Consider the following 11,559-nt stretch of genomic DNA (forward strand, 5'->3'; position numbering starts at 1 on the left):
TATATTGATGGCTGAGAAGATTGTATTTACATTGTAGTACGAAACAGCGTAAGTGTTTAATTCGAACCGATTTGTTAAGGATATTAGAAAATCTTTACCCTATAAAAACGTGAACGTCGTAAATAGTTATTCCAGAAGCAAACAGGTCCTCGGATGCATTGCTAGTGAGCGGTAACTGAAACCATCGCACATGGAAACAGAAACTCCATGTCGAAAAAACCAAAACAGTAGCATCATGCGGTATCCGGGTAGCTACTTATAAACGGGGGCAAAAATCTCACTCACGTGTTTTAGCTTTGGGTAAATGTTGCGAGTAAATTGGAAATAACGGCTGCACGTCACACAACTACTGTTTCCGTGTATTCAGACGGATATACAAGACTTACATAATACATATATAAACGCCATTATTACCCCAAGTATCCATAGCTATACATGTATATATGCGTTATTATCAAAGTACATACACATCATTATTTTATATTAATAGTGTAGGGAAATATCAGCCTTATTATCATATATCCAGATTCTTATTCCATGGATAGTGCTTGCGTGAAACATCCCAACAAAACTACAACTCGAATATTTTGTTCGCCTCATATAAACCAAACCAGATATACAACAGTGGCGCCACCAATCAACCATTACTGCAATACATAACCGAAGTATACAAAAAAGCATCCACAAATAGTCATTGGTACCATGATCTACTAATTAAAATCGGAATTACAATTATAATGTTATTATTATATGTATAATACTTTTATCTACAATTATAACGTAATTTCTCCACGATAACAATGAGTAGGCTACAGCGGGGAATGGCTTTCTGTAACAAAACCCCCTTTGCATGATTGCAGACATTAAGGAGACGTACTGGGACAGGTCTGTGCTGCCCGTGATGTGTAGCAGGCTATGCGAACAGGAGCCTTGCTGCGATGAGAAGGGAGTTTGCTCGTGCGGGAGTAAGACTGGTCGCTACGAGTGCGTCTGTGGGCCAGGCACGCAGGGCAGCGGTTATCGGGGAGACTGCCATGGTAAGTAGAAAGTAGAAGAGAGAGAGAGAGAGAGAGAGAGAGAGGTATAGGAAGCTAAAGACAGAAGCGCAACGCTGATCGCAGGAGATGGTTTTATCGTCACACACAGCGCCCAGTACTAGAATCGTGTCCACAGAACGTTATACACGTAAAATATTATAATCTGTTATATTGAATTTTAATAATTATGATACTTTAGTCTGGAGTCATCGAGATGCGGAGAAGACATTATTAGCCTGATTGTTTGAGTAGATTCTTTATTAATATATAAACTATCGTCAGGAAGGTGCTGTTGTTGGGTAGTGGTGTTGACCATATATTAGGAATTATCTATAACAAGCAGTAAAGGTACAAAGATGATAATAAGCTACACGATGACGTGAAGCATAGCAATCTTTATGTAACCAATAACTGGCCGTTGTACTCCAAGAACTAATCTATTAAAATACGTCTATTTAAATATGGAGAGAGAGAGAGAATAACACGTTGGATCGTGCTGAATTAATGATGTCAGCAAGATACTAAGCAGTGAACGTTGCCAATTTCACTCAATTCTTGAAGTAGAAGACCGAATGCTGACAGATTGGCTTTACGTGGACCTAATTGCAAAAAATCGTGAACGTAGAAATCGCGTTACTTCGCACTGGGTGTATGGTAGGAAAGAATGATAGCTTCGTTGTAGATTGCTCGATCGGCACGTACAAGGACTACTATGGACATGGCACGTGCAAGGCCTGTCCACGTCATTCGACCAACGTCATCACCGGCAGTAACTCTCTCAGAGATTGCTCCTGCGACAGAGGCTTCAAGGGTGATCCAGGCAGCGGACAGGATTGCACCCGTGAGTATAGCCCGTAGAACCCATCGATTTATTATTTTCATACAGGATTAATATGGCCGGTCTGCCTTCTTTGGCAGCACAGCCTTAGTGTGTAAAATAGCGTGCAGAAGCTAGCACATAAAATTTCGTTTCACGTGTGCTCGTATTCTATAGGAACTAACACACACACGCATGTGCCCGGACATACGCACAAGCATGCGCGCATACGCGCGCGCGCAAGCACACACTCACACACACACACACACACACACACACACACACACACACACACACACACACACACACACACACACACATGCGTGTGCGTGTGTTGTGTGTGTGTGTGTGTGTGTGTGTGTGTGTGTGTGTGTGTGTGTGTGTGTGTGCGCGCGCGCGCGTGCGCGCGTGTGCGCGTGTGTGCGCGTACGTGTGTGTGGGAGAGAGAGAGAGCGAGAGAGAGAGAGAGCGCGCGAGTGCGAGAGAGAGAGAGAGAGAGAGAGAGAGAGAGAGAGAGAGAGAGAGAGAGCGAGCGAGAGAGATTCGAACGCAGGCCTGGATCCCAACCATAATAGCGGAAAGTGTGAGTTACGCCTGTGAGAGTTTTTTATGGCTATCATAATATAACATTAGTGTTGCTAAGAACTCTGCACACTTCTTATAGTGCTGAAACAGAAGGCGGCTTAAGTACGCACTTACGATAGAGTGTGTGTAAATACCGGCAAAGAATGTAAATAAAGTAAGAGAACTATTATAGATGATGTCCACAGACTTCTTCGGCCGAATTCTCTTGTCAGCTTCCGAACTCTTTTTCTTAATCTTTTTTTCTTTCTCGATTCGCTGCAGCGGTCACCTGCGCGCCGTTTCAAGCACCAGCTGGTGGCGTTATGATACCTGAACACTGCGACAATGAATACAGGTCAAGCTGCCATCTGAAGTGTCTATCTTGGCAAGGTTACGTCTCGCTCCCAGATATGCCATTGGAGAGTAATTGCGGACCTACTGGCAAATGGGACGTACCGGAACTCTCGTGCCATCGTAAGTAACACCACGAGCGCGTCATGTGTTTTACATGTTGACATCTAGTGCCCGGGTGGCCGTTGTCTGAAACATCGTAAAGTTAATGCTAATGTTAATGCTAAGATAGGTCGGGATTCGGTCAGACGTCGAGCATGGGTTAATGGTAGTTCTACCAGTGTACCCCTTTCGTTCCCGCTTACAGGGAGCGGGGGCGAAGGGGCTACACCGGTGGAGCTACGTTGATGGACTCGTGAGCGGGTGCGTAAACACACGTGTAACTGATTGAACGTGATTCGTAGGTTCGTAAATGGATTCGTAAATCGAATATGTTCTTCACTCGGCGACTCTTGTGCTTAAAAGCCTGACTTACCCACATGTAGATTCATGCAACGTCTGTGTTACGTGAAAACCCAGCCAAGTATTAAACTCACGGTCGTGAACAATCCCCACCTATCATTAAATACGAACTTGATAGGAAACTGTAATTTTTCCTTTGAACTATGAATTTCCCTTTTAGGGGTTACGTGCCCTAGATTAGAGGAACGCGAGCACTGCCTCCACAACTGCTCGAGCAGTGACTATTACTACGGAACAGTGTGTAATCTTACCTGCAACGAGGGATCTAAGTTGAGAGGTTCGTCGCAACTCACGTGTGAGCTGAACGGTGAATGGAGTGGAACTAATGCTGGATGCGAAGGTAAACCGACATCACGTGCTCTATATTATACGATATGAACATAAAATACGACATAACTGATCAGTATGATAATTATATATATATATATATATTATATAGATTATATAATAATAATAATAAATAAACGCAGTGTTTTATAATCTGAATCTCCATTATTAGGCACTCATTATTCCCAAAAATATCTAAAAAAAGATCCCACAAAGCAAAACAAACTTAATTATATTAAATAAAAAATTAATAATTAAAATAAATATAGCTCTGTATTTTCCCCCTTCTCAGTCGTCACGTGTCCCCCGCTGAAAATGAACAAGAAATTAAAGGTGCATCCGCACGAGTGCAGCTTGGAGAGCCGACAGAACGGCACCGTCTGTAAATACTACTGCGTCGACGGCTTCCGGCTGCTCAAGGGCAAACACGACGGAAGCAGTATCGACGTGCAAGACGACGGATGGCGGGTGTGCACGCCATCTGGCGAGTGGACGGACACGGGAGTCCCGATAACGTGCAGTGACGTGTCGCCGCCTCGATTCACCTACTGTCCCGACGACATCGTCGTTCCGACCGACCACCAGATCGCCACGGCGTTGGTCGACTGGCAGGAACCGTCGGCAGCCGACAACGACGGCGCCGCACCGATAGTGAAGCTTATCGAACCCGCGCTGTACTTCGAGCAGAAGATATTTAGCATCGGCGAAACGCGAGTGATCTACGTCGCCATCGACGCGTCCGGGTTGGAAGCGAATTGCACGTTCAGCGTCAAGGTCATCGATGACGACCCGCCGCTAATCATCTTCTGTCCGACCGACGTCGAAATCTTCCACGACAAACGCAAAAAAGCCGTGCTGTGGGACGAGCCGCGATTCAGAGACAACTCTGGCGCCGACGTGTATATCTATAAGAGTAGAGAACCGGGCGACGTGTTCACGTGGGGTCAACCAAGCGAGGTCATCTACACGGCAACAGACAACAGCGGTAACACGGCCGTGTGCAGCTTCAGCGTTAAGGTGAAGCCCTACTCGTGTCCGTACCACCCTCCTCCGGAAAATGGCGCCCTCTCGTGCGACACGTGGCAGGAGGGGCAGTACTGCACCGTGCAGTGCCAGGAAGGATTCGACTTCTCTCGTCCGTCGGAGGAGATGTATTACTGTCGCCAGATGGATGGGTACGGCGCGTGGGAACCATTAGTGGCGCATAAGATCCGAGAGTTTAAGTTCCCGTGGCCCGACTGCTCAGTGAAGAGACATCCGAATGAGGCGGAGACGGGCCTGAAGATGCAATACTTCATCGGGAACTGTCAGTCGCAAAAATCGCAGCTAGAAATACAGCAGAATTATCTCGAGACCTTGCAGCAGTGGACGCCATTTTTGCAAGGTTTGTGCGTGCTGACGTTCTGTATGTATATAGCCGTGTAAATATGAGACTCTAAATAGAATAAATAAAACGAACGAGAATACATAATTCGAAAATATATATATATAAAAAAGGGTTAGCCTGTTTTAAACGTAACACCCGGCTTCACTTGCATTCTCGCCGTTTTCTCAGGGGCTATATCTTTATTCGTATAGATTCAATTAGGGATAATAGTTAACAGATTAGTGGTGCTATTCAAACGATATATAAACGTTTTAACATCTGTTAAAGAGATTCGCTCAGGACTGCGCACAACTTGAAACAAGTTGTCATACGTTATAATACGTGCACAACTTTTAGTTTCAGATGAACAACATCAATCTGTAATCTTCCATAGAAACGTTCGCTATAATCAAATACGTGGTTTGTTTATTAACACAGGTCTGTGCGACAACGACATGGTCTGCAAAATAGAACGCGTCAACGTCACGTGCAGCCGACGACAAGACGACGACAAGCCAAGAGGACCGGAACCCGACGACTATCCCACCGGCCAGGAACTCCAGCACCCCAACCGCGACAACTTCGAAAGGAATGCTACGGCAATCGACGATGCATACCACGACGAGACGAACACAACCGATCTCGATTACTACGATGCCGAAACAGAAGACATCTTCAGCGCATCTAGAGGAAACTTGAGCGAGAGCGGAACCGACGGCAACGTCACATACCCGCTTGGGAGAGAACGTCGTCAGATTCACCGCGAACCTCTGTACAAGCCCATGCCGACAGGAGGCCCCGGGAGTCAACCTCCGTGGAAATACGTGCCGAAGGCCGCTTTTCCCAAGCAGACAAACCCGCAGATTAATCCGAAGTTCTTCGAGCAGCTCGACGAGGTGATTACGATGGATCTCATCCTGACGGTAGGCAGGAATATCTCATCGTGGGACGACCTCGCGGCCAACTCTGACTTCATGGAGTTGATCTACGCAGCGTTGCTGACAGTACAGGCTGGATTAAACCAACACATGGGCACGCTAGGTATGCAGGTGAGCTGGCGCTTCATAACATCCATATTTCCTCATTTGTTGTTGAAGTTAATGAAGTTAAATCAATTAAAGTTAACGAATTCAATAAAAGTTCAGATTCAATCGGAGTAATGAAATTGTTACGGGGGACAACATGCACGCGGAAAATACTGCATGAGACAAATACTTTTTATTTACGTATATGTTACACATAAATTGTAATTGATAGTAGCAGGGGTGCATAAAAAAAGCGAATAAGTTTGTTGTTATGCTCTCCTGATAACGTAAAAGAACAAAATCAAAGTACTGAGTAATGTTTATTAAAATTAATTTGTAGAAAGTCGTGTTAATGAGGCTATAAATCGATCTGCCATACTGCACGTTACTACTAGCATATGTGTCTTTAGAGTAATTAAGCTTAATAAACTCTAACTGATTAATTAGGTTATATTAATATAACCGACATAATAATAGCAGGGGAACATCATTACTATAATTCCTTCATGAGTCTTTGCAGTATACCCGAGCTTCACGAAACCATGAGTTAGATATACGCATTCATATCAATCTATCTAATCAATAAATCAAAGCTACTCTCTATTTCATTTCTAGATCAAAGTTCTATACATTTCAAAAATCATTTTCAGGGGGAAGTCAACTTCATTCCAAAACTTCACGCGGTTGTAGTTACGGAGAAGCCGTATCCGACTGGTTGCGGAGCCGGGCAGATGCTTCACAACAACACCTGCTTTAATTGCCCAAAAGGAACGTATTACAATCCCGAATACAGGTATACTTCACATAATAACAAAACACGAAGTAAAATGACACGGGGTGTACTTCTTCCCTCGGCCAGAGCCAGTTAAAAATAGAATATTCTCCTTGATATAACAAGATGGATGAGTCGTACAGCAAGCAGGAGTAAGTGCAGTTGACGGGAGTACAGCTTGGCAGCATGTGCTATAGCTAGGGTTGTCTTCTATTAAATTAGCCCCGTTAAAATTCTATTAGGACGCGCACATGCCTGTAGGATATGCGTTTGGTGTAATCATCACAAGCCTTTCCGAATTTCGGTATAATGTGGCATTTCCAGTAAAATATAGTACTTCATTAAAATTATACGTTTGAGGCAGAGACCACTTGACTCAGAAATGCTATGATGTTCAGATATGCAGAATCAGAGACGCAACGAGGCATAATTGCTCACATGAATAGATTCTGTATTCATTGCATGTGTGCATGGTTACATATGCACGGCATTTACGATTCATACACTAACATCTATTTGTTATGAAGTATTGGTGTAAATTATCGATTCGCAGGGATTGTGTGGGATGTCTCACTGGCACATATCAAGACGAAGAAGGCCAGCTAGATTGTAAAGAATGTCCTGATAACAAAACAACTATCGGAGAAGGAGGCAACGCGGTGTCGGACTGTCGAGGTAAGCTATAATGGAATGTTTTTGCTCGTGAAATTATTATGAATGCTCACGTGGCTGAACAATGAATTACAAATAAGTGTTGTTATTGAACTCTGTTGTGTAATGGATCGATATATATATATATATACTTATATATCGATTGAGCTATATGTATTTACTTTAGCTTTATGATTTTTATATTTAGCTTAAGTATTTTTTACGGCTTAAAAGGTCTGTTTTGTAATGTTATTATTCGCGTCGTTTTGAAATGAGTGAAACCTTTTCAAAAATGGACTATTGTACAATTACATCATTTAGTGCCGTAAAATTAACATTCGCAATGATTTCTAATGCTAAGAATTCTGCAAACATGAGTACAATGAGAGATATATAGAAGCTATACATTCTAGAGTCTTTTATACGAACTGAATATTGTTTCTCGTTACAGTTAAATGTAAACCGGGGCATTATTCAACGACACGCTTAGAGCCCTGCCTTGCCTGCCCTGCCGGTACCTATCAACCCGGGCACGGAGAGAACGAATGTACACCGTGTCCAAATAAGCTCACAACCTTAGAAGGAGCTCAGTTGGAAAGCGAATGCACAAGTATGTGTGATTTACTTACCGAATAACACACATGGAAACATATTACATACCGACTATAGCCGCGATAAACACATATATTAATATTAGCAGGAGTAAATAATCACAAGTTATTGCCAAAATTTATATTATATTAGTTTATATTTATATTAAAATTTATATTATTTGTGATTATTTACTCCTAGTGTTAGCCATCTATTGTCTGAAGCTGAATTTATTAACACGAAGAGAATAATCGGTAATATCTATGCTGTTTTCAGCACTTTGCCCCAAAGGGTATTTTTCTGAAACGGGCAACCAGGATTGCTACTCCTGTCCGCGTGGGTTTTATCAGTCTAGCCTTGGTCAAAAGGGATGCATCAACTGCCCGGAGGGGCAAAGCACGGAGACTACAGGATCCCGTTTTCACACGGACTGTCGAGGTATATAGCAGCTAGCTATATAAACGAGTTCAAATATTTTTACATGAACAAATAGTGTAATATAAATAAATAAATAAATAAATAAATACATACATTTATATATATATATAATATATATATTATTCATTTTGTTATTGTATTTATGTATTGTGCATATTAAGGTAATAAACCAATCTTTTACATAATTTCGTACTGTGCGCGGACAAGCAATTATCCAGGTGAGGTCTCTGCTTTCTTACAGACATCAACGAATGCGAATTGCAGAAACCGTGCAAGAATGGAGCCAGCTGCGTTGATCTGCCCGGCAATTACCAGTGTTCATGTATAACAGGGTTTACAGGGCTCCAGGTATTCAGAAATATAATAGTGTTTATAATTATGTTATGCGATAAACTATTTAATTAGTGATTCATTTTCCCTTGTATATAAGATATTATTATTATTATTATTATTATTACTACTACTACTACTACTACTACCGCCATTATTTTTATTTAATAATTAATAATAATAACAATAATTTAATTGTTCACGGACCACTTGACACCCCGTCAGCGACACCGTTGTATTAAATTAAAAGGTTGATTAGATACGAGGTTAGAACTGTGTAAAACCTTTGCTTTTACAGTGCGAAATAAACACCGATGATTGCGGTCCTGACTTGTGTGAGAATAACGGAACCTGCGTAGACGGTGTAGATGCCTACAGCTGTGACTGTGCGCCTGGCTTCTCTGGGGATATCTGCGAGCGGGACATCGACGACTGTTTCCTGAGTGAGTATCACATTAATTACACAAACTTGTAGTAACAGTACCAGTGAAAGGCTAGGTTGCCAACATTTAGACGATATATTTAATGATATTTCATTAATATGCATTGAGAGTGTCTCCTTAATACACATTCACTCGTTACCTCGTTATTGTTATATCGTAACATACAACAATAATGAGATAACGAGATAGTGATTGATTCTTCCTATTTGTTTACGTTCCTCGCATCCTGCGATTCGCTCAACCAACTTCTACTCGCAGAGGAAACGAGCAAAAACCCCGCTCACTTGCACTTGTTGTGGAATCAACAATATTATTTAAATCATTGAATCCTTCTTTGATAGTTGTCTCGCCTATTGTTGAACAATAGGTTCATGTACGTGAAAACTACATAATGCGTCTGTTGTCAGATCCGTGCATGAATAAAGGAGTGTGCAACGACATGATCAACTCATTCAGTTGTACGTGTCAACCAGGATATAGTGGCGAACGTTGCGAGATTAAAGACTCGAAATGCACGTCGATACCGTGCCAAAATAACGGAACGTGCTTTGATACACACAACGTGAGTAGAGACAAATAACGCAATAGGCAATGTTCAATAGAAGTTGCAACAACCTGTTATACGACCTGGTTTAATAATGATTTTTTTACAGCGTGCCATGGTCGCAAAACATTTTTTGCCTATTGAACAAAACTGCTTACAGCATGTCACTGTTAAGGCGGCCGACCGTTAATGGTCAGTTTCGATTATGGCTTTATTGGTTGTCTGTGCATGCCCGTAAATTGCCTATATCAGTTTTGTTTTTCCATGCCCTTTGCCTGTTTTCAAACGTACGCCTTTGTCAGAGATGCTATTTCCCCTACGATAACGATCTGTGTTATTATAACGCGAATATTAATAAGGCAAATCATATAAGATTAAAATGTTTCCGACCATATGACTCTGTAAAGGCCTCCAATATGGAGCTATCCCTAATAATCCTGATTGACATAGCCCGCTTCATCCAACTAGTCCCATTTGCAAAGCGGCAATATCCAATGAGATCTCGCTGCACAAAAGGGATATTACACTGCTTTCAGTAGGTTAGGGGGTAAGCTTGGTTGTATTCAGAAGCCAGTGAGCGATGAATATGTGATTACTCGGAATTAACTCGACGAAGCTTGGTTGACAAAGGATAGCAGTGGAATGGGCCGTACTACATGAAAAGGTATAATCTACAGTCCTTGACAGTTTAATCTGTGTAACAATTGTAGAACTTCACTTGCTGCTGCCTGGAAAACTACGTTGGCCTTTTCTGCGAGATTTACATTCCCTATGACAACGCTACATCAAATGAAACAATGGTAACAGATAGCTGTGCATCGTCGCCATGCCAACAGGGCGGCACCTGTTACAATTTTGAAGAAACCTTCGTCTGCAAATGTCGAAAAGGATATCATGGAGAACAATGTGAGATAGGTGAGTTACGGCATCATCAAAGACAACAGTTACTGTTTACCAGGACAATAACGATTCACAACCGTTATGTCAACATGTTGTATGTTAGTGTTTCTAACACTAATTTCTTGAGAAATGTGTTGTAAAAATATACGGCTGCACCTACCATGAAATATTTGAGATGGAAAGCGACGAAAAAATTAACTATTTTTCAAATACTTTAGAACATAAAATTAGAACAGCTTTGCATGATTGTCATTAACGAAAAATGATATAATTACTTTTTTTAAGTATACTACTATTATGACGTTTAATGGTTGCAATTATAATAGTATTCACGTCTTCAATTTACGCCTCCTTATTTTTTTAATTTTGTTTTTTTGCTCAATTACAATCCGCAGAAATATCCTACAATTACGACATGGTGTTTCAAACGAGACAGATAACGAACTACGCGATGTACGTTGGTGAGATACCGGACCTGTACGCTCTAACGCTAGCCTTCTGGATGAGAACCGACGACACACAGAACCAGGGCACGCCCGTATCGTACGCGTGCGAGAGGTCCGACGGGCGGGTGGTCGACAACGCCTTGACGCTTAACGACTACAGTAACTTCATGGTCTACATCAACAATATGCCACCAATGCACACCGACGTCAAGGCAAACAGGTTCGCTGTGTAGTTTTGTGGTGCACTGAGTTAATTTCGGATAAGAATAAATACATATAATCAGGAGCGTCATAATACAACATATATAACATAATATTACATATCATATCATATCATATCATATCATATAATATAATATAATGTATATAACATAACGCATGTATTATTAGCTCGTGATACTATCATGTTGGTATAACTCCCATTACTAGTAACAGCAATAAATATAATATAATGTATAATACATAACGCATGTATTATTAGCTCGTGATACTATC

The 11,559-nt window shown here is 41.7% G+C and overlaps 1 protein-coding gene across 1 annotated transcript in view; it reads left to right on the forward strand.

The window, feature by feature from the left end:
* Window positions 1-866: 866 nt before the first annotated feature.
* The window catches only part of LOC106812055 (sushi, von Willebrand factor type A, EGF and pentraxin domain-containing protein 1-like), a 16,536-nt gene continuing 5,843 nt past the window's right edge, over window positions 867-11,559 (forward strand). The window contains exons 1-15 of the mRNA XM_014815819.1: window positions 867-1,037; window positions 1,720-1,878; window positions 2,701-2,892; window positions 3,392-3,571; window positions 3,851-4,942; window positions 5,363-5,973; window positions 6,600-6,742; window positions 7,275-7,396; window positions 7,824-7,982; window positions 8,240-8,401; window positions 8,643-8,749; window positions 9,030-9,174; window positions 9,582-9,736; window positions 10,429-10,633; window positions 11,014-11,284. Coding sequence (XP_014671305.1) covers window positions 902-1,037; window positions 1,720-1,878; window positions 2,701-2,892; window positions 3,392-3,571; window positions 3,851-4,942; window positions 5,363-5,973; window positions 6,600-6,742; window positions 7,275-7,396; window positions 7,824-7,982; window positions 8,240-8,401; window positions 8,643-8,749; window positions 9,030-9,174; window positions 9,582-9,736; window positions 10,429-10,633; window positions 11,014-11,284 — 3,839 coding nt within the window. The 5' untranslated portion in view covers window positions 867-901. The remainder of the gene's footprint in view (window positions 1,038-1,719; window positions 1,879-2,700; window positions 2,893-3,391; window positions 3,572-3,850; window positions 4,943-5,362; window positions 5,974-6,599; window positions 6,743-7,274; window positions 7,397-7,823; window positions 7,983-8,239; window positions 8,402-8,642; window positions 8,750-9,029; window positions 9,175-9,581; window positions 9,737-10,428; window positions 10,634-11,013; window positions 11,285-11,559) is intronic.

The sequence above is a fragment of the Priapulus caudatus genome, unplaced genomic scaffold (genome assembly GCF_000485595.1).
Source record: "Priapulus caudatus unplaced genomic scaffold, Priapulus_caudatus-5.0.1 Scaffold604, whole genome shotgun sequence".
NCBI classification, from domain to species: domain Eukaryota; kingdom Metazoa; phylum Priapulida; class Priapulimorpha; order Priapulimorphida; family Priapulidae; genus Priapulus; species Priapulus caudatus.